This window comes from Myotis davidii, unplaced genomic scaffold, assembly GCF_000327345.1.
Source record: "Myotis davidii unplaced genomic scaffold, ASM32734v1 scaffold38, whole genome shotgun sequence".
Lineage (NCBI taxonomy): Eukaryota > Metazoa > Chordata > Mammalia > Chiroptera > Vespertilionidae > Myotis > Myotis davidii.
Window position 1 is genome coordinate 535,768 of NW_006291383.1, and position 22,880 is coordinate 558,647.

Sequence of the window (22,880 nt, forward strand, 5' to 3'; positions counted from 1 at the left end):
TGGTTGACTTCTTAGCTGGATAATACACAGAGTGAGATCAGCAATGTTCCAATTACCCTGATGTCAAACAAGATCAATGAGAATGCAAATTATAGAGCAAGTGAAACGAGTTTTTATTGGGACTGCAGAGCCTGGAGGAGGATTCTAGCGGAAAAGGTCAGCAAAGCATGTCAGGCTCTAGGCTCCACGTGACTCCAGTCAATAAGGGGAGCAAGCTTGGCACGATCCAGGACCCAGTCCCTTCCCTGCTGGGCCAAAGCGGAACACTGGGCTTGGATTACCTAAGTTAAGTGGCACATGGACGGGGGCTTCCACCCAGAGTCTCCCTGACTATGGTTTGGATCTAATAATCAGGTTAATTAAAGAGAAATAGCACTATTCCTGATGCACACGATCCTACTATGGTGTTATCTTTATAGTCTCCTGGTAAGAAGCAGGCCTTCTTAGCATGGCCTTAAAGAGTCATTGCTTACATGGATCTACTGTATGAGGTAGAAGACTCCAGTTACTTATATATAATGCCTCACTCCAGAAAGTATTGCTTTTACAAAGTCCCATAGCATAAGCCTGGCTTAAAATAAAAGGAGAGAAGAGACTAGAATATACAGCATCTTCCCATTCATCTAAGTAATTCTCAGCCTTTTCAATTTGGGGTAAGGCTGTGGGAAGTCTTCAGGCAAGACGTTGAGCTTTGCAGGGTTCTTAGCAGAACTGGGGCAGATGGAGCACAGAAGCCAGCTGCCTCTGACCACAAACCCTTTCCCAGAGAGACCACAGACGTCCCTGAGTGTGCAGTAAAAATCATGTCTATATCCTGTGTGCCACAACGGGAGAAATGCTGGCATGCACGTGCACCCGTGGTACCTGACCTGTCTGTTCTCTTCATCCCTAGCTGCACCCAAAATGACGCTGCTACTTACCAGATTTCTGCTAAAAACAGTTATGGAATGATCTGCTGTTCTGCTTCCATTGAAGTCGAGTGTGCGTCGAAGAACACACAACTCACCCCTAACCCACAAGATGATGGGGATACGGGTTGGAAACGTGAGACACAAACACATGAGCAGAAAAGCACAAGTCGAATTGAGGAGGATGTCTACCGTCACGGGACAGTGCAGTCCAAATTATCAAAGTTAACGGATGGCGCCTTAACCCATGATGAAGACCTACACTCTAGCCATCAAAATCCCAAGACACAGAAGTACATTAGCGCCAGCCTATCGCTGTCAGAGGCAGCCACATCCATCTACCCAGGTGACAGGGCCACTGTTGACGAGCAGGTCAGCCCACAGGTTTCCAGCACAGACTCTGACAGCGACTATGAACTTTGCCCAGAGATAACCCTAACCTACACCGAGGAGTTTTCAGATGATGACCTGGAGTATCTGGAATGTTCCGACGTTATGACGGATTACTCTAATGCAGTTTGGCAAAGGCACCTGGAGGGGACTGAGTGCATTTTTTTATTAGAAAGCGATGACGAAGAGGTGGAATTCAGCAAGTATTGCCTGGGGGAGCATGAGCCTTTCTTCAGTGAAATGGGTTGTGGGCCTCCGGTGTCAGATAACACTGGGCAGATGTTGGCCTCCGCAGGCTTCTGTGGTGATCACTCCGGATCCCAAGGAGTGAGGGTAAGGCGTCTCCGAGCCTCCACCCCCAGCCCCCGAGCCCCACACACAGGGATGACTCTGACTCTGGGATCTCACGAGGATGGGACGTCTACGGTGACAGAGCAGGGGAGATATAAGCGACCCACCACTTCTGCCGAAAATGATTATCCAGGAATTCAAGGCGAAACCAGAGACAGCCACCAAGCAGGAGCGGAACTCGCGGGCGACAATCTGCTAACCATGGATAAAGCAGTGACACCGGGAGAGGTGCAGCGCTTGTCTGGTGAGTTAGAAAAGCCAGGGATGCACCAGAGTTTGGAGACGGTGCCCAAGGACAAAGGAGGGGAAAAGGATTTACAGAGCAAGAGGAGCTCAGAGAAACCTGCCCAGGCACGGCGACCAGGCCTGAAGGGAAAACCCAAGAAGCGGAGTCCCAGCCTGAAAGACAGCGCAGCAGAAGGCGCCCTCAATCACCTCCCTCCCCAGGAGTCTGCTGAGCACCCCCGAACCCAGAGCGATAAAAAGGAGCGTTCGCATGCCACAGGGGAAGCTCCCGATCTGAAGTCTCAGGTCCATGCAGAAAGGGCTCTTCTACCCCAAGCAGAGCAAGATGCAAAAAGGCTGCAACCCCCCCCAGGCGCTCCCCCCCGGGAAGGGAGCCCGAACTCGGAGGGCGAAGGGGTGCAGGTTAATGACTTCTGTGAAACAAGCTGGGCTCCAGACCAGAGTGATCATCCTCAGGTAAGGTTCCTCTTTTTAAAAAATCACAAGATAAAGATGTGTGTGTGTATGTGTGTGTCCCTTCACTTCCATTCCCGATTGCTGTGCAAGTACCGGCAGGGCACTTGTGAATGACAGCTGCTGCTGCTGCTAGGAAGGAAATCTGGTTTTGAAAAAAGGCCCAGATAAACCCTAAGCCATCCTAATTATAGCAAAAGAAGAGAGAAGTCAGAGGCACTAATGGGATTCTGGACAGCTGGACAAAGAAACCTGATAGTTCGTCTAGCTGCATGTGTTTTATCAGCAATATCACTATTCAGAAAGTTTTTCAAACACATGTTTTGGGTGTAGCCTTTAAAGAAAAACAAAAACAAACATTCTTTTTAGTCATTTGGGAGGGGGCACTTTGAAAATGGTAAATGCTGGCTTTCATCAGAATTCATAGTATAAATGAAGGATTTCTGTGTGTCTGAAGGACTTGAAGAATTCACTCGGGGATGCTGGACAGAGTAGACAATGCAGATTTTTGCTGGGCTGGTGGGATGTTTGGATCGGATGTGTGTTTTGTTTTGTTTTGCTTAGACCACAAAGTATAAAAGAGTCTAAGAAAATACTGCCAGGAAGTATATTTATTTGCCCCTGCTACTGATTTGGGGGTATGTTTTAAAGAGATGGAATTAAATTCCTGGGGATAATTAATGCACAGATGATGTTGTACTTGATATATGAATTTATTATATCTTTAATTTTAAAGGCTTCCAATGGGCTTTGAGGCAATGCTATACTGTGACCAAGATTTCATTTAGTAAATAAGTACCTAAGAAGAGTAATCAATTGTTTTTACTATATCTTGCATTCTCCCTTCCCCCAACTTTATATAGGAGCCTAGTCTTGTTTTTATAGAAGACTTGACATACTCCAAAAAATAAAATAAAATATTCTCAAATGCATTCCAAATTATTAAACTCACTGTGAAAAAGTAAAAATTTAATACATTGATTTCTAACAGTCCAGCCATAAGATAGGCAATCTAAAAACCTCCAGCTCTGAGGCAGCTTTTTTACTGAGCAAATTGTTCTGTTCCACTGGGCAAACTGACATACAAAAGCCCCATTTCTACTTTACTTTTTGCACGAGAGCGGATTTATCCTATTTGGTTGTTTAATACCCACCACTTTGCTGAACACGTGCCCATGACCACAGATTCATGCCCAAGATAAGTTTATGGAAGTGGTTGGGCCAAATATCAATGCAAAATTCAGTTACAATATTAATTTTTGCATGTCAATAAATATAGCATTTCCTTTTCTATTTGTAAAATGCTCTTCGTGGCTCAGTTGTTTACCCATATTGAGCCTTTCTTTGGATAAATTAATTATTACAGTTTTTGGGGGGAGATGTGAAATAGCCAGGAAGTGGACAGGAGGGAGCTATTGACACTGTTAGTTTTAGACCCTCACTGTGGGGGGCAATTTCTAGCTCTTCAATTGCCCAAAATTGAGAGGAGCTAAGGGAAGGAGCCCCCCTAGTCATCCCCAGCTTGTGCCTGAACTAAATTCTGAGATCTAGACTCATGTTGACCAGCCTGCTCACTTGTTTACTGGCAGTGCAGCTAACACAATGGGCCATCTTTGGGGCCAGGGTTGTCTGTCTTGTGCACATTCTTGTCTCTATCAAAGTTTTTTTTAAAACCAAAATTATGTTATTATTTTTTGACTTTGAGAGAGAGAGAGAAACATCAATTTGTTACTCTACCCATTTATGCTTCATTGGTTGACTCTTGTATGTGCCTGGACCAGAGGTCGAACCTGCAACCTTGGCATGTCAGTATGATGCTCTGACCAACAGAGCTACCCGGCAGGAGTCTATTGAAGTTCTTATGGGCCTTTTGCTCACACATTCACACGTACATACTCACACATTCATGATGCACACCCAGCTCACCAGCTATATGCCCAAGGTCCCCCTGTGTTTTGTGGCATGACTATTATCTCAGAACCAGGAACATGACTTTTGAGAAAGCTTGCCCTTTCTCACTATGCTGTGCCCAGTAGCAGAGCTGAGCTCTCACTCAAGGGACAACCAGAAATGTGAATGAAAGCTGTATATTGAAGAGCAGTTCTGTGCAACTTGGAATTTGAAATAGGATTTCTTTATCTCTGGCAAGTATTTCACCTTGACGAAAGCAAGAACATTTTGCCACAGGAAAAGTGGCATAGTGAGTACAGATTCTTTTACCCGTGCAAAAAGTTACTGAAGAATTGCAGGAAATGTCTGTGTTTCTAACACACATATGCAGTAGAGCCAGGTTTATAGCAAATGACTAAATATTCTTGTAAATGTGACACAAAAGCATGGAAGGGGGTCAATGGGAATGAAATCAAACTTTAAAATACTTTCCCCACAAAAGATTAATGAATCTTTTCATAACGAAGTCCAAGGACATTTTAAATATGTATTCTCAGACCTTTGAGGCTTGTGGGAAACTAAAAATTTGCAATGATCAAAGATCCCTGGTTGGGAGTAACATTTAGTAAATTTGCCCACTCTTGGCTCTTGCCTTATTCACTTACCTTAGGTGTCTTTTGTAGAGACAGTGACCAGCATCTTATCTTTTAGTATTTTCTCTTCATCTGTATGTTGCTCTTAGCATTCTGGGAAAAATTCCATATCTCTAATTCTACGTTATAAACACAAGCCTATTTTGTAGACTAAAATTCTATCTCCTGTCCACACCTAGATCTCCAGGTATACTTACTTCCTATCTTCCTTTCCTGCTTTTACAATGCAAGGCCATCTTGTTCTGCTTTGTCTTGAAATAATACTGCCCCAGGCTAGGATTGGAAAGCCCCCAGTTTCTCTACTTTTATGGAAGATGCCAAAGTTAATCCCAGTTTGGGAGTGGAAAACAGAGAGGGTACCCCAGGTTAACTTGAATCATCTTCAAGGGTACTCCGCCAATCCTTCACCTTGGGTTTGATCTCACTTTTCTGATCCAACTCAGAGGCAAGACCTGACAAGCTGCCCATCTTAAGTTTCCCTGTAGCCACACTGGGGGTAAGATCATCCTCACTCCTAAATCCGAAGTGCTGTGCCTGTCCTTTGACAGAGCTGCCCAGCCTCACCCCAGAGGGTCTTGTATTTCTCTCTGGAGTCATGGGGTCTCAAGTGTACAGTATGGAAATGTCTTCTTAGGTTCTGACAAGAGTCTTTCTGATCAGAAATAAGCACTAAGCCTAGAAGGTGAGCTCCCTGGTGGCAGGGAGTTTGGTCACTACCTTTTGTTCACTGATATATCCTAAGCCCTTGGAATAGTGCTAACCGCATAATAGGCACTCAGAAATTAGTAAGTAGCTACATGATACTAGATTAAATTCCAGGTATAGTCAAGTATGATTCTACGATGATCAGTCTCAACCACTTCATGGCTTTCACTGTCATAAGTATAGTCCGTGGCTCCCTTCACATACCAACTTTCCAAGAGGACATTGCTTCCCATTGTTTGGTCCTGGGAATGGATTGGTTTGTGTTAGAGCTTCTATATATTGTACTTGGGTTCCCTTGTGAATTTTGGTGATTCACATACAACCTTGGCCTTATTAGGAAGATCTTATCATATTGCCTTAGCATTTAAGACCTTCCAGAATATTGCTTCCATCTACTTCTGAGAGGCAAAACAGGCATACCCATTGGTTTCCTCATCTGGAAAATGAAGCATTTTCTCAAATGGTGTGTTTTCCATCTTCTTGTCTGAAATGCCCTAGCATGGCTTGTTGCTAGCTTGGCTCTTCTGGTCCTTCAAGGCCAAGATCCTGCAGGGTCCTTCAAGTTGCACCTCCCCTGAAATGCTTTCCTCATTCCTACCTATGATTTCTCCCTCCAGAGAAACAAAGATTCCTTGCCCCATGTTTTGTATAGTGTAGCAGGCTTCAGACCTGGGTTTGGTTCCTACCCAGCTGCTTTTTGACTCTGTGACCCTGGGAAAAAATATTTAAGCTCTCTCAGTCCCAGTTTCCTCATCAAAACCAGAGATAATACTAATACTAATATTAATACCAATACTAATTCTAATACTACTAATAATATCTCATAGTGTTGTGAGGATTGAAGCCTTGCATAGAAAATGCTCAGCACATTCCCTATTATGTAGTTAACATTTAGTAAGTATTATTCCCTTTACTTTGTTTATTTACCTTCTTTTTTGTTAGTGTTGTTGTTAATTCTCACCTGAGGATGTTTTTCCATTGATTTTTAGAGAAAGTGGAAGGGGGGCGGGGAGACAGAGAGAAAAATCAATGTGAGAGAGAAACATCAATTTAATGCTTCCCGAATATGCCCAGACCAGGGCCGGGGATTAAGCCTGCTACCGCAGTACGTGCCCTTGACTGGAATTGAACCCCGGGACCTTTCAATCTGCGGGCTGACACTCTATCCACTGAGCCAAATCGACTAGGGCTATTTACCTTCTTAATACATATGTTCTTTCTCCACATATTGAAGACATATTGACGGCTGGCTACAAGTAGCTTTATACCCCTTTTTGGTTGAAATTTTTTATGAAATAATTGTCCATGCTCATGCAGCTGTAAGAAATAAAACAGAGCACTCGCTGTACACTTTGCCCAGGTTCCCCCGATTAGTAGCATTGTGCAAAGCTGTGGTATAATATCACAACCGATAAGATCAGTAGATGCAATGACAATTACAGCTTCTACTGATCTTATTCAGATTTCCCCAGTTTTACTTGTATTGATGCACATGTGTATTAAATCTATGAAAACAGATCACCTGTGTAGGTTCATGTGATAACTGTGGTAGGAAACTTCAGTTTAATCAAAGTTCAGCCTAGTAGCTAGGCAGACAGAGCAAGACCAAGGCATGCAGCAACTTGAACATTTGCATGGACAGGTAGCTAGTGACAGGCAGGGTGCATAGTCTCCAGCAAAAAATCTTTTAAGCCTAGAAAAATGTAAGCAGACAATCCAACCTTCTTGCAATATAGTTTTTATATCTGGGCCAGCACAACCTGAAATTTTGGATTCATTTGCATAATAAAATGTGTCCCCCACCAAAATAACAACTGTTAAAACTGTCTCCAGGAGGCCGATAAACCAGCTCTCTACTGATGATGGGAAGGGCAGAGTTTATAAGTGCTTATCTCTCAGCACCTGGCAGTCGGGTCTCCTGTCAGCACCGCTCATGGCTGACCCAGGGAGTAGGCCAACCATTTGTTTGTTTTTAATCACAAAGCCCGATGCACCACTCCTGCCAGTACCGTCATTGCCCTGGACCTGCGAGATGATTGGATGCCCTGGTTCACTGCAGTAACAGTACTCAGTTCATGTTAAATAATCAAGGGAACATCATTAGTTCACAGCCTTGCTATTCAGTGTGGTCTGCAGACAGTTTGTCAAAATGCAGAATCTCAGGCCCTGCATCAGTCCCACTGACCCAGAATCTGCATTTTAAACTGATTCCCTGGAGACACGTATGCACACTGATGTTCCAGTCGCCCTGGTCTAGAGATAAGATCTTTCCCAGATTAGAAAAGCCTCAAACAGTGGCCTCAACCCTGGCTACATGTGGGACCACCTGGGACCTTAAAACATTCTGATGCCCAAGTTCCGCTCCCAGACAGTCTGCTCACATTCTGTCCGTGGTGTGGCTTGGGCATTGGGGGTTTTAAATGCTCCCAGGTGATTCTCTGTACCTCCAAGGTGGAGAATCCTCATTGTGCTTTAAAATCACCTGTGATTTTTCCACCTCCAGAAGCCAGAAGTCCTGATTTAGGTGGTTCTAGGGTGGGCCGGGAATGCAGGGGTCGCCCTGGGGGGCTCCAGGTCCCCCCCCTCCCCCGCAAGGGCTGCAGAGAGCTTAAATTGTTACCATGTGAAAGCATTCTCAGGCATTTTGGGACCCCTTCCCCCTGGTTCCCCCCAGTCCTAGCCAAGGAACAAAGCCCAGCAATGGGTATCCTCCGCACACACGGGTTCCTGCTTCAGTGCAGTGTATGCATTTCTGAAACGCCTCACATCCTGCAAAATCACACACTTAAAATATCAGGACTCCTGGGAAACAGCATTCTCACAGGTCACTTCATGAACAGGCCCTTTTAACACCAGAGACAAAAGCAAAAAGGTACCCAGGAAGTTCGGACCAGTGAGGGCGGTGGCTCGGGTTGCCCAGTGGTTAAAAATACACAAGATAATTGAGTGGAAATGCTAAATACCTTTAGACAGAGCAAGCTGGTGGGTGCTGAGGCAAAGTGGATCTCCAGCAGCCAGCGGAGCTGCTGTGAAGGTGGGCCTGGGAGATGTCACCTGCCCTCAATCACACAGGCCTGGAGTGTGCTTCTTAGGAGAGAGGACCGCTGGGCCAGGATGTGGTTTCAGTTGTATTAAAATTGACTTGAAAGGGTCCCTGCTGCTAGTGCAAAAACTGAGTTATAGGCTATTTCATTTCGTGCTCAAGATTCTATCACTTACTCCAGGGATTCAGAGCCCCTTAGCCTAGGAAAATCTCATAGAAACCAGTGCAGCATCTGCGTTATATTGACATCTTTCCCCTATTAACTCATCTCACAAGGCCATTCCCCTATTAACCCATCTTATATGGCCATTCCCCTATTCACCCAGCTCATAGGGCAGTGGTTCTCAACCTTCCTAATGCTGCGACCCTTTAATACAGTTCCTTATGTTGTGGTGACCCCCAACCATAAAATTATTTTTGTTGCTACTTCATAACTGTAATTTTGCTACTGTAAACAATATGTAATTATATATGTGTTTTCCGATGGTCTTAGGTGACCCCTGTGAAAGGGTTGTTTGACCCCCCAAAGGGGTTGCGACCCACAGGTTGAGAACCACTGTCATAGGACCATTCCCCTGTTGACCCATCTCACAGGGCCATTCCCCTATTCATCCATCTCATGGGGCCACCCCCCTATTCATCTATCTCACAGGGCTAAGTCATTACAGCACATGTGTTGTAGCGCAGAGATCTCACGGAGCACAAAGGTCTCCTTCTGCTCAGGTGCTCTGAGTCCTCAGGGCAACGCATCAAAAGTGAGGGCCTGGATTTATTTGCATTGTATCACCTACGAAGGTGCATGTTTAAAAATACAGATCTCTCAAATTTCCCTCAGATGTGTTGAATCTGCACTTTTAATAAGGTCTCTAGGTGATTCTCATGGGCAGTAGAATTTAAACCATTAGCTTAATAAGACTGAGACCTAGAGAGAAAACTACAATTTGAGGCATTCCTCTAAAGGATCACAGGGTTTAGGAAACAACAGGAAGTTTAGGGCTTGGCTAGTATAACCACTTTGCCCAAAGAGGGAAAAAAACCTCATGATTTGGATTTTTCTCTGCTTCCTAGTGGCTTGTTCTTCACCTGCCCGGCAACTGAAATAAATACAGATCCTGATTTATTGTAACTAATCCAAAACAGGTGTGTCATGTGCAGCTGAGTTTTATTTTGAGGAGCAGTTCAGTGACAGGAATTTGGGTGGCAGCAGAAGAGGCTGGAGAGGAGGGTCACTTGGCTGCTAGGGTAGGTGGTAGTCCCTGTAGCAAATGTCTCATCCCTGCCTCGAGTGGGAGCTGAGTGCCATAGACATACTTTAGTGGTCCTTTTGCTATGATTGAAAATGAACTTGCTTTGCTGAAATGGGATAGAAAAAAACGTGGGGCTAGCTAACTAACCATCTATCAGTACAAATGACAAAGCTATGGTGATGAAAACAGTATGGTAGTAGCCCCAAATAGATAAGTAGGTAAACCAAACTGAGTAGAGAGTACAGAATCAGACCCAAGAATATATTGGAAATTGGCTTATGATAGAAATAGCCTCTCAAGTTTTAGAGAAGAAACAAAATTTTCAATGGTGACACAGTCAACCATATGAGAAAAAACAACAAGACCAGTACCTGACAATGGATCCCAAATAAACTCCAGAGGGGTCTCTGAGTTAAATATTAAAAAACAAAACAAAATTATAGGCTACTGGAGAAAGTATTGGAAACTATTTTTATGACCTTGAAAGCCGTAAGTTCTTCTTAGGACCCAAAGAACAACAATAATAACAACAAAATAAAGCAAAGAATAAAATGGATAATTTTGATTACATAAAATTAAAAGTTTCTACGTAACAAAAAATATACATTATTAAAATGTAAATGAAATTGACACACCAGGAGAAATTGGTAGAATATATAATAGAGAAAGATTAATTTCCAAAGTATATAAAAAACAAATAGATAAGAAAAATACTCCTAACAACTGAATTTTAAAAAAGGTAAAATTAGCCTGGCCAGTTTGGCTCGGTGGATGGAGTGTCTGCCTGCGGACTGGAGGGGCCCAGGTTCGATTCCGGTCAAGGGCACCTGCCCAGGTGAGGTGCATGCAGGTGGCAGCCAATCAGTGATTCTCTCTCATCATTGATGTTTCTCTCTCTCTCCCTCTTCCTTCCTCTCTGAAATCAATAAAAATATATTTTAAAAAGGTAAATTAAATAAATGTGAAGTTCATAGAAGAGGGAATACAAATGGTTAAAAAATATATAGGAAGATGTATAACAAGGATGACTAATATCAAGTTGTTGAGATTATGAAGAAATGGGTACATTGATTGCCAGCAAGAGTACGATGCTATCTCTTAAAATTAAAAACAGCATTACCCATATGTAGTAGTTTTATTTTTCAGTATCTACTCTTGAGGAATCTTGTTTACGGGCCTAAGGAGACTTGTACCATAATATATGCTGCAGAATTATTTGTCTAAGGAAACATTTATGTGGAAATGGCTAAATAAAATGTAGCCTGTTTAAATGATAGCCATTGAGAAACATTATGTATAGTGTGAATAAGGTATATTACAGAATGATACTCTATGGTACTCTATGATATCATTCATGCCCCAAATCCATCCCATAATAGTTTATGTTATTTGTGTATACACCCCCCCACACACACACACACATATAGTTGTTTTTTTAAGTCTGGAAGAATCCACACCAAAATGGGGAGGGAAATAAGAATCTTGCACTCAGAGGGGTGTTTAGTGATATCATGTTTTTAATGCAAACTATTGGGTTATTACCAGTATTATTAAAAACTAATTTTTTAAAAAAAGGAAAAACAAACTGGGGCCAAGAATCCTTGATTTAGTCCCGGTTCTGCCATTAAACAGCGGTGTGTCTTAAGTAATTTCTCCTCCTCTTTGGGCTTCTTTGCTTAGTGCAAGCTGAAGGGGTGAAACATGAAGATCTCTGCTTCCTAGGCACTAAAGTCCCTTGAACCCCTAATTTCACATCAGCTAACAAACTATATATCAAATAAAGTGGAAGAAAATGTGGATCTTAAGGGGAGGAAAGCCTTTTTAAACATAAAGGGGGAAAATGGATAAATCAGACAATGTAAGAATCTTGCACATAAAAGACACAATAGAATTTAAAGACAAATAAAAACTTAGAAAGACACTTGTAATGAGTAGGTAAAGAAAAAAAGTGTACAAAAAGATGAACAGCTTAATCAAAAATAGGCAAAGGAATCAAATAGGCAATTCATTAAAAATGTACAATTACACCATAAACTTAGCAACTCACTTCCTCCCTTTCTCCTTCCTTCCTTCCTTCTTTCCTTCCTTCCTTTCTTCCTTCCTTCCTTTTCAATTTTCAGAGAATATTCTGGCAACCAAAAATATCTCCAGACATTGCCAAATGTCTCCTGAGGGGAGGGGGCAACAAAAATCACCCTATATTGATTAGCTGTGGCTAAATTCTATACCAAATCAGCTCTGTCCAATAGGAATTTTATGCAAACCACATATGTAATTTTGTATATATTCACAAGTTATGCAACCATCACCACTATTTAAATCCAGAATATTTTTATCATCCCCCAGAGAAACTCATTAATAGTGACTTTCTATTTTGCTCTTTTCCTATCTTTTGGCAAACCCTAATTTTTGTCTCTGTAGATATGCCTATTCTGTAACAGACTGTGTACAAGCATTTGTGATAACTCACTACATTCGGACCAGTGCAGATATGCCTATTCTGGATATCTATATATATAAAAGCCTAAGTGACTGAATGACTGGTCGACCAGTCACTATGTCGCTCACTGACCATCAGGGGGCAGATGCTCAATGCAGGAGCTTTCCCCTGGTGGTCAGTGCAATCCCACAGCAGGAGTGCTGCTCAGCTGGTGCTGATGCTGGGCTCACAGTTGGCAAGCGCAGCTGCGGTGGTGTGAGCCTCTCCCGCCTCCACAGCAGCGCCACCTAGCAGCAGTGGCAGCAGACACAGTGGGGCTAGGATGAGTGGAGTGGTGAGGTGCCCAGCCAGGGCTTGGGCTCCTCCCTGGCCACCTGCCGCTTTGCGCACTACTACATCCCTCAGGGGATGTCGGACTGCCGGTTAATTGGGGATTGGGTAGAAACCGGCAGTCTGACATCCTCCTGAGGGGTCCCAGGTTGCGAGAGGGTGCAGTCCAGGCTGAGGGACCCCACGGGTGCACAAATACGTGCACTGGGCCTCTAGTTTCATATAAAAGGGATCTATATATATAAAAGCCTAAGCGACCATTATGACCGAACAACTGGGACAGGTCAACCAGTCTCTATGACGTGTACTGACCACGAGGGGGCAGATGCTCACTGCAGGAGCTGCCCCCTGGTGGTCAGTGAGCTCCCACAGCCAACCTCCCACAGCCCCTCTCCCCCCTGGCTGCCCTCCCCCCCGCCCATGGCCCCGATCGCCAGCCAGGCCAAGGGACCCCACACCGTGTAGCCTTCAGGCACATGGGCCCGTGTGTTTACAGAACCTGGTCCAAGTGTCTGGCCTTCGGAGGGCAACAGGGAGAAGGCCCCGATCGACGACCAGGCCAAGGGACCCCACCTGTGCACAAATTCGTGCACTGGGCCTCTAGTCATACAATAAGTGGCTTTTGTCTTTCTGTTTTTTTTTCACTTAACATAATATTTTCAAGGGTCATCCATGTTGAAGCATCTATCAGTTCTTCATTCCTTTTATGGCTGGGTAATATTACACTGTATGGAGATACCACATTTATTTTTATCCATTCATCAGTTAATGGGCATTTGGGCTCTTTCCATTTGGTAGCTACTATGGATGCCTGTATAAACATTCATGTACAAGTTTTTGTGTGGACACATGTTTTCAGTTCTCTTGGGTAGATACCCAGGACTGGAATTGTTGGGTACTCTATATGTAACTTTTTGAGGAAGTACCAGCCTGCACCATTTTACATTCTAATCAGCAGTATATAAGAGTAAGCCAGATATGTAATTTTAATTTTTTGGAAGCCACGTTAAAAAAAAGACATTTAAAAATAAAAGCAAAGTAAACTTGAACATCTTATTAATATATTCAACATAACCAAAATATTATTTCAATGTGTAATCTATATTAATGAGATATTTTACCTTTTTTTGGCTGCCAGCGTATCTCAGTTTGGGTGCTAACTTTGCATTAGAAATGCTTGCTCTGTATTGCAATTTCATGAAATTAACAGTTGAAAGAGTAGATTCACATGCCCAAATTGTTCCAAATCTACTTAAAATAGTCTCTCACTGAATCACACATATCCATTTTTCATTTACATGTAAATTAATTAAAATTCAATAAAATTTAAAATTCAATTCCTTAGTTGCACCAGATACTCACTAGCCACATATGGCTAATGGCTACTGGGTTGGACAGCCCAGCTTAGTAATTTCTGTTGCAATTGTGATTTCTAAAAAACATACTGCCCTAGGCCTCCACCTTGTTTTTCCCCTCTTCCACAGCTGATCCAGTGAAAAAATGTAATTTTCTCTCTCTCTCTCTCTCTCTTTTATTTTATTTTTAAATAGACTTTCTGTTCTAGTGCAGTTTTAGGTTCACAGAAAAATTGAGTGGAAGGTACACAGATTTTTTATATGACAACTACCCCCATATACAAAGCACAGCCCCTACCAGAGTGGTCCATTTCTTACAATCAGTGAACCTACACTGACACATCATTATTACTCAGAGTCCATAGTCTACAGTACGGTTTCACTCTTGGTGGTGTACATTCTATAGGTCTTGACAAATATATAATGATATGCATTCACCATTAGAGTATGTAATTCTATTTTAGAAGAAAGGGCTGCTTCCTGTATGCCATATATTCCTCACCCAGGTCTACTGGTTTGGAACAAGTGGCAAACAGCAGTAATTGTCACCGTAGGGCCCCCTCAGCCTCAGCCTCCAAGCCCTCACCCATGCAACGCTTATTTCTAACGACAAGCTCTAACTAAGCCCCCCACTTCCAGGGCCTTAGTGTCCCAGTTGGCATCCCAGCAGCCCTGCTGCTTGTTGGGCAGGCTCCACTGTGTCTCTTGTATCACTTTAAAAACAACATGCCTCCCTGCCCCCAAGCCATCTATCGGGTTACTGTCAAGCTACAGGACAAAACAGGACACATTCCAGTGGTCTTGGAGGTCATAGGTTACTGGGTTGGGAAATCAGACGTAAATTGACATCTGGGGAGTGAGTGGGGGATGGCTTTTCCCTTCAAAGTGTTTTTGTCATGGGTTTTCATCTGAGATGTCTAAGGGCCCAAGAACAGCATGGCCATCTTCCCAGAAGCCAGGAGTCGATGCCTGGGCTCCTACAGGATTGTGCTCCTCAAACTCCTCCTTGCCTGCAGATCACTGGGGAGCTCAGCAGATCATCTGGTTCAGCATGTCTGGGGTGGGGCCTAGGAACCTGTATTTCTAACAAACTCCCAGGGATTTCCAGGGACCACACTGTAACAAAGGCATAGGGTTTTTCCCTGGGAGTATTCAATTCGCCCCACCCCACCCTCCTACTCTCCTGCACCACTCCCAATTGCCCAATAGCTAAAAATAGCTTCTGGTTATTGAGTAGAGATGTGTGCCAGGGACTGTGCTATGACTTCAGTGAGTGAGCTTAATTATCTCAACAACCCAGCGAGATAAGTCCTGCTGCTGTCCGGGCTCTGGTCAGGGGGTGGTGCGGCCTGGCTTTGAACTGCCTGCCTGACTTCAGGCCCTGGAGCCCCAACCATGACATTACCTAACTTCTAATTCCATTTTAGGTCTGAGTTCCTTGACCCTCTTTAGAACGAAAATAAACTCTGATAACTGTGGCTGCCTCTGGTGAAAGGGACAGAGAGGGTGATTGGGGTTGGAGGGACAGTTAATTGTCATTCTATTGCATTTCACTGTGTACCTTGTGAGTTTTGTACTGTGTGTGTGTTATTTGAGTGTGTATTATCTACTCAAATAAACGAAGGTTTTGTGTGTGTGTTTTTTTTAAAAAAATAAGTAGTTAAAAAATATGTCCATGACCTTGCTAGTTAGAACCATAAACCAATAGCTGGACCAGTATCAGACCAGTTCTCAGGGCAAGGGGATCAGATAACTTCCTCCAAAATGGGCATTCAGCATCGCTGCTGAGACGGCGAAGGTCCCTAAGGCTCCAGCCATCTCCTTCCCATGCTCTGGGGCTCTACCTAACAAGGCTGGTCTATAGCTTCCCAACAGAGGATAAAAGATATTCTTACCCCCTGGTTGGTGAGAGCTTTTCCAGAACTGGTGGCTTCTGTAGTAATAATTTGATGAGTACACATCTTGGTAAAAATGGGGCTTTTCAAAGTCCTATGTGAGAATTCCTTCCCTTTGGACAACTTGACATGGTCTGAATTCCATGGGTGCTTATCTTTGCTCTTTTGTGTCATCACACACGAACAGAGAGGAGGAAACAATGACGTTAACCAAAAACTGGGTGGACTCAGCATGTGGATCCCAGATGTGATTCGCACTTCAGTGCTACCTTGCTAACTTAAACTAATTGCTGTGATCATGAAAACATGAACTTTAACATGCAATTTAAAGGAATGTAGGTTAATCACTTCCAAATCCACACTGTTAGTCAATCTAATTGCTAAGAAGAGCTTACCAGAAGAGGCTCTGACCTAACCCATTTTTACTGACCATATAAACTTCTGATGTAATTAGCCATCTTAAGTGACCACATTGGAGAATTAATTGGCTCAGGGGACATATTAAGAGAAACCAAAGTCCAGTCTGGGTGGAACCAGGTGAGTACAGATGATGATCTTAGGGAGGTTTGGGCCAGAGCCTGCGGGGACTTATGACTCGAAGTTGAGGGAAGAAACTCAGCCAAGGGCCAGGCAAGTAACAGAATGTTCCTGCTGTGCTCGAAATACCTTTGGACACCTCCACCTGTCCCTCCAAAAAAAAACCTGTCCCTCCTAAACTCATTAGCTTCACACACATATACAGTAATGACATGGCCCTCGCACTGCCCCTCTGACTGCCCTTCATATCACTAACAGAAGGGACATAGGCTCGTGCACAACAAATCCCGGGTCTTCACAGACAGAGGCAGCTGGGACAAAGCCAGCCCAACACTTGGGTGCAGGAAACATGGCGAGAACTCACCGTTTTGTGCAACATTTGCAGACTGCAGGAAACATTCACCGGAGTCTTCATAGGTCCTCACCTGCAGTCCTGGTGCTGTAGGTCACAGAGGTCACCACGGAGAGGTGGCTGTTACCCTGGCCCAGATGGCCTCAGGTCCAGTGGTTCCTGCTCTGTGTCCCCCAGGAGCCTGATGACCCATCTTGCAGGTGCCACACAGCCATGTCCCCCAGGCTCTTGCTGACTCCCTGGCATCGGCATTGTCCTGGAAGCTGGGAGCAGAGACACTCCAGGTCCTCTGTCCTGCCTTCTTTCTTAGGCCAGCAAATCCCTCTCCCCAGGGCAGGTCAGTCTCTGATCAAAATACTCTTTCCATGTCCATGTTCTTCACTCATCCAACAAATATTCATTGAACACCGCCATGTGTCAGACCCATTTCTGTGTGCCAGGGACATCACAGCGAGCAAAGCACAGTCCTGCCCTCAGGTCACTCACCTTGCCTTGGGGGACAGGCAGTGAACAGACCTACCTGGGACATCTGTAGTGGTAAGTGCTATAAAAGGGGGTGCTGCTCCAGGAAGGGTGCCAGGTCTCGGAACCTTCTAACTTCTGAAAATCCTCTAAACTCCCAGGATTTTAGGCCTTTGATGCCAGTGAGCTGAGAGTCGAATGAAGCCCCTTGAGGCAGTGAAGAACCACCTCCCCATCTCCTTGACTACAGAGCGAACAGGAAGGAAATCCCAGGAGAGGCACTGGGGTAGGGGGCGGGTAACAGTCCTTCAACAACAAGGTGAGGGAACAGGAGTGTCGCATTTAGGGTCCCTCCATCTCCCCATCTCCAGTTTCTGAATGGCAGTTCCACCCCAAAGAGCACTCCCGGGGTTGAAGTGGGCAGAACTAAGATGGAAGGAGAAGGGAAGTTTGAGCCACTGGACATGCTAATTCATGTCCAGACCTGGCCTCACGACCACTGTGACCATGCTACGCTTTTCAGAGGACCCGGAAACTCTGAGGATTGGCCTGAAAAGACACTGATGGATATGAACTTGGAGAAAGCCAACCATACAAAATAGAGGAGTGGCCCCATCAGCTGCTCCCTTTCACCCCAGTTTCTCTTCTGAGTTACCTTCATGGAGAGGGACAAGGATAGGAAGAAGCAGAGGGGAGGCAGCAGCCAGCTTCTCCTGGGCTCCTCTGGCATCACCTTCCTTCCTAGATTTTGACTATCTTCTCTGCAAAAGGCCCAGATCAGCTCAGGTCTCCAGCTTCCTGTGTGCTCCAAAGTCCCTGTCCCCTTGGTGGGGCCCATGCTCAGGCCACACCCTGCAGGCCTGCACTGTGCATGTTGACCTGGTGATGTTCCGTCCTCCATGGGGATGGCCCAGGCTAGTTAACCCCTGGCCAGACCCCTGGAGTCTCCACACTGCCAGGAAAGGGAGGGCGGAGAAGCCTCTTAGCCTGTGATCGATTTGAAGGATCCTCTGAGGACCCTCAAGAGAAGTGGAGATGGGGGCACTTGGCAGGCTGCTGGGGAGGAAGAGGGTCCCCATATCACGTCCCCCAAGATGGTGCACTCAGTGATGTTGCTGTTTGTCTTATAATTGGGGCTGAGGACAGAGTTCAGGATGTGGCCTGTGGTGACAGAGCGAGATGAACCTCGGCACCCACCACACTGCACTCCATCGTGGTGTCTAGCGTTCCTCCCAGGTGCCTGCAATCAGACACAGGAATGGCAGACGTCTACTGCCACGATTCTGAACCCACTCTGGCCCTCCTGGCAGCCCTGGCATATAGCCTTCACCTTTCCCCCAGATCCCCCCAGAACTTTGACACAAATAGCTAAGTTTACAGTGGCTCTGTTATAGCCCAAAGACGACAGCTGAGCCAGCATGTGTTTATTAAGCATCTACTGAGTGTACCAAGTAGTACAGCAAGCAGGTGTCTCAACCCCTCAAGGAGCTTGTACTGGAATTTCCCAGCTGGAAACCCGAGAGTGGTCCTTATGTCCTCTTGTCCCCAGTCCCCAAACCCTGTCAATTCTTCCTCCATGGTGTCTCCTGAGTTCGGAGCTTCCTCTCTCTATTGCAGTGATGGCGAACCTATGACACGCGTGTCAGAGGTGACACGCGAACTCATTTTTTTGGTTGATTTTTCGTTGTTAAATGGCATTTAAATATATGAAATAAATATCAAAAATATAAATCTTTGTTTTACTATGGTTGCAAATATTAAAAAATTTCTTTTGTGACATGGCACCAGAGTTCATGGTTGAATTTTCTTTGTTAAATGGCATTTAAATATATAAAATAAATATCAAAAATATAAATCTTTGTTTTACTATGGTTGCCAATATAAAAAAATTTCTATATGTGACATGGCACCAGCGTTAAGTTAGGGTTTTTCAAAATGCTGACACGCCGAGCTCAAAAGGTTCACCGTCACTGCTCTCTTGGTTCTGAAGGCTGGCATAACGAATTGTCTCACTGGGTAGCTTAAAACAACAGCGATGGATTCTCCCACAGCTCCAAAGGGCAGAAATCTGAAATCAAGGCGTCGGCAGGGCTGGTTGTCTGGAGGCTCAGAGGAAGAAGCCGTTCCATGCCTCTCTCCCATAGCTTCTGTGGTTGCTGGCCATCCTGGTGGCCTCATCTCTCCAACTTCTGCCTCTCTGGTCACATGGTGTTTTCCCTGAGTATCCCTGCATTCAGATTTCCCTCTTCTTATAAAGACACCAGCCACCTAATCCAGGGTGGACTTGATTAGGTCACACACACAGGTGCCACAGGTTAGGATTTGAACATATCTTTTTGAGGGACATGAGTCATCTGTCAACACTCTACATCCCTTCAGCCACCACTGTTGCCAGGCTTCATCGTTTTATCTGGACCATTGCAACACATTGCTTTCCGTTGGCTTCTTCTAAGACGCTGTCCAAAGGCTACTGAGACAGTCTTCCTGAAGCCTACATCTGGGAATGTCATTCCCTTGTTTAAAACACCTTCCCAGCCCCTGTCAAACTGTGGTGGACCTTCTCACTGCAGGAATCAACCTGAATGCTCTGTGCCAGGCATTAGGCGTAGCCCCTTTCCACACCATCTCCCTGCTCCCACCCTTCCCCTTCCAGGCTCCCCACATCCTAGTCATTCTGGATAACCAAGCACTTGCCTGCCCCAGTGCCTTTGTGCATGCTGTTTCCTCTACCTTCTCTTGAGCATCTGCTGACCTCTTTGACCTTGTCAACCTCCTTACACACAGAATGTAAGTTTCAAGAAGACAGAATCTTTCACTGGAAGGGTCTTCCTCTCCCTGAAAGAGAATGAATTTCTCCTCTAGCGTTTCATTCCTCTCTGCTGGCATTCACTGTCTGTGATAGCTGTTGGTTTGCCCAGCTGGGCTGTTACTCCAGGAGCTTTGTGGGGATAGAGCTGGCTTTGATTCATGTGTGAACACCCAGATCCACTGCCTGTCATTATTATTTGTTAAACCGAATTAAATACAGCTAAATAGGCAAGACAGAAACAGGAACAACTGTATTCTTCCACCCCCTCCAATTCACGGCTTCCACGAATTTGCAGAGCTGAGGTGGGGGTGGGGGTGGGGCTGGGGCAGGAGGTAAGATGGCAAATTCTGCAAGTTCCCCTTTCTGCTGATGCTCAAAAAATTATCTTTCTGAGTCAGCACAGGTATTTTGATACTGCCTTGAAGTTTTGGGCATTTTTTTTTCAAGTGATGTTTTAAAAACAAGTGCTTTCACATTTACTATCAAACTGATGGTGTTGGGTGGAAATTAACCATTACGAGAACCATTTACCCCTTTGCCGTTAAGATTTCTAGTTCGGGGTCGAAATCTGGCGACAAACACAAGGAACTCCCCAGTCACTGCCTTTCCTTCAGCAGGGGGTGGGGGTTGGGGTGGGGTATCAGCTCTGGCCTGGGCAGGTCCCTTAAGAACACTCTGAAGTGGTCCACGCTGCTTCAGGTCTGGAGGCTGGGCTCCAGGATGCTGCTTCATAAGAGCAGGGTGGTGGCACGGAACAGCCCAGGGGGTACCGAATTCCACTCTCCCGACAGACTGCTTAGCACAGAAGCAGACATCAGTCCCAGAAGAGCACCAGCACCCCTAGAACTGCAGCTGGAATCCCATTCTAACCCCCTCTCTTCTTCTGAAGCCCATGCCACCCAACGACGAGGAGCAGGGCCAGCTGGGGAAGAATGGGCGGCTATAGAGGGTTGAATCATGTCCCCACCACCCCCTACCCCCCAACAATTTATGTCCATCTGGAACCTCATGTGGAACTAGGGTCCTTGCAGCTGTAATTGGTTAAGATGAGGTCATTAGTTAAGATGAGGTGAACAAGACAAAGAAGGATTGCTTCTTCCCTGGGGCTTTCAGAGGGAGCCCGGCCCTGGGACCTTGATCTCAGACTCTCGGCCTTTAGATCTGGGAGAGTAAATGTGTGCTGTTAGAGTTTGTGATAATTTGTTTCCTCGACCCTAGGAAACGAACGCAGTTGCCAGTGGTGTGTGCCGGGAGGGATCAGAAAAAAATGTTTGTTTTTCCGTTTCTGTCTCCAGGGTCTTCTTCCAAAGCCGCTGGGGGAGTGGGGTGGCCTGGGGTGAGGTGCAGATGGTTGGTAGGTTGTGCTGAGGGAGTCAAACAGATGAAAAGAAACAGGTGTGTTTTTTGTATTTTTTTTTTTTAAGCAGGACAATGCGTTTTAAAGTCTGGCTTTATTGAGAGAGAAGGTTTCTAAGTTCCTCTCTTATTAGAATTTTATCTGCGCAGTCAGAAAGCGGGAGCGTGCGAGGGTGTAGACAAGGGTACCCAACCCTTGAAGACACTGGGACAAAAATGCTCACAGAGATAGAGTCAGGGCCAGGGGGGCCAACCATCCTGACCTCATCCTGACTTTAGGATCGTGTTAGAAGAAGCCAAAGAAACCGTGAGGACAGGAGATCTTTCTCTGCCTCCCTCTTGGGACACGGAGACAAGTCCCCACCCTTCTCCCAGGGTAGGCCGCTCAGACACCAGTTTCTGAGGAACAGGGTCAAGGTGCGCAGAACTAAGGGCCTGAACACTCCCTGAAGGACTGTTTGAGTTATTGGACCCGAGGCTCAGTCCGAGAGAAAACTTATTCTCCAAGTCCCTACCTGTGATTGGGAGCTCATAAGAAAGACAAGCTCAGTTCCAGAGAAAGAAGAGAGAGATTGCACGCATACCAGAAGTACTGTATGTGAATTTTCAAACCATCATCAGTGCGTATGTCAGCTCAGCATTTTTATTTGTTTTTTGCTTTCCTACCTCAAATCACTGCAATGACTCTCAGATACTTTCTTTTTTTCCTCGGTTCTCAAAGCATTTCCCCAACAACTTCAGCTTCCCAGAAGCTTCTTTGTGAATCATTCTTTTTCCTTCCGTCTATAAGGGGAAAGTTGATTTTGAGGGCTTCATCAAAAGAGGTCCCTGAATTTCCAGTCTCCTCTGCACATGCTCCTCCCCACTTCCTGCCTTTGATCCCCACATCTTTCAAGTACAGGTGTTTGAAACTTAACCCTTCAGCTGCACTTTGTGATTGCACAACTCTGGGCCCATGGTCAATGGGACATCGCCACTGTCAGTGCCTGGTGCCCACGGGTACAGCTATGCTGATGTCTTCTGGGTAGTATATATTGAAAACCTCAATTGTTCATGATGGAAACAAGAGCTGCTGCTCTCTCTGCTCAAAAGAAAACAGATGGCTTCCGTTTAGATCTAAAGAAGACAAGGCCAACCAAGCATCAAATTATTAGTGATGTAGAAGAGTTACAGTTTACTAGAAAATTCTTATTAACCAAAGCACAGGACCGTTGGGCAATTGTTTCAGGTAGGAGGTCTCAACAGACAAATTGACAGAGAATCAGATGAGAACCAGACTTGGAAGGGGCAAAGCCTTCCTGTCTATGCTGACACTGGACCAAGAACAGACTGGATGAATATTCACTCATTTGACCTATGTTTTGAGCAGCTACTATGGGCCTTGCTCCAGGTTAAACAAGACTAACCCCGTCCTCCCTGCATGGATCTCACTATTCCAGGAACTTTTGTTTCTCCTGC

At 45.1% G+C, this 22,880-nt stretch overlaps 1 protein-coding gene across 1 annotated transcript in view; it reads left to right on the forward strand.

Moving 5' to 3' along the window:
* Nucleotides 1–947: 947 nt before the first annotated feature.
* Nucleotides 948–22,880, forward strand: part of ALPK2 (alpha kinase 2) — a 60,269-nt gene continuing 38,336 nt past the window's right edge. The window contains exon 1 of the mRNA XM_015564502.1: nucleotides 948–2,351. Within this exon, the coding sequence (XP_015419988.1) occupies nucleotides 948–2,351 (1,404 nt within the window). The remainder of the gene's footprint in view (nucleotides 2,352–22,880) is intronic.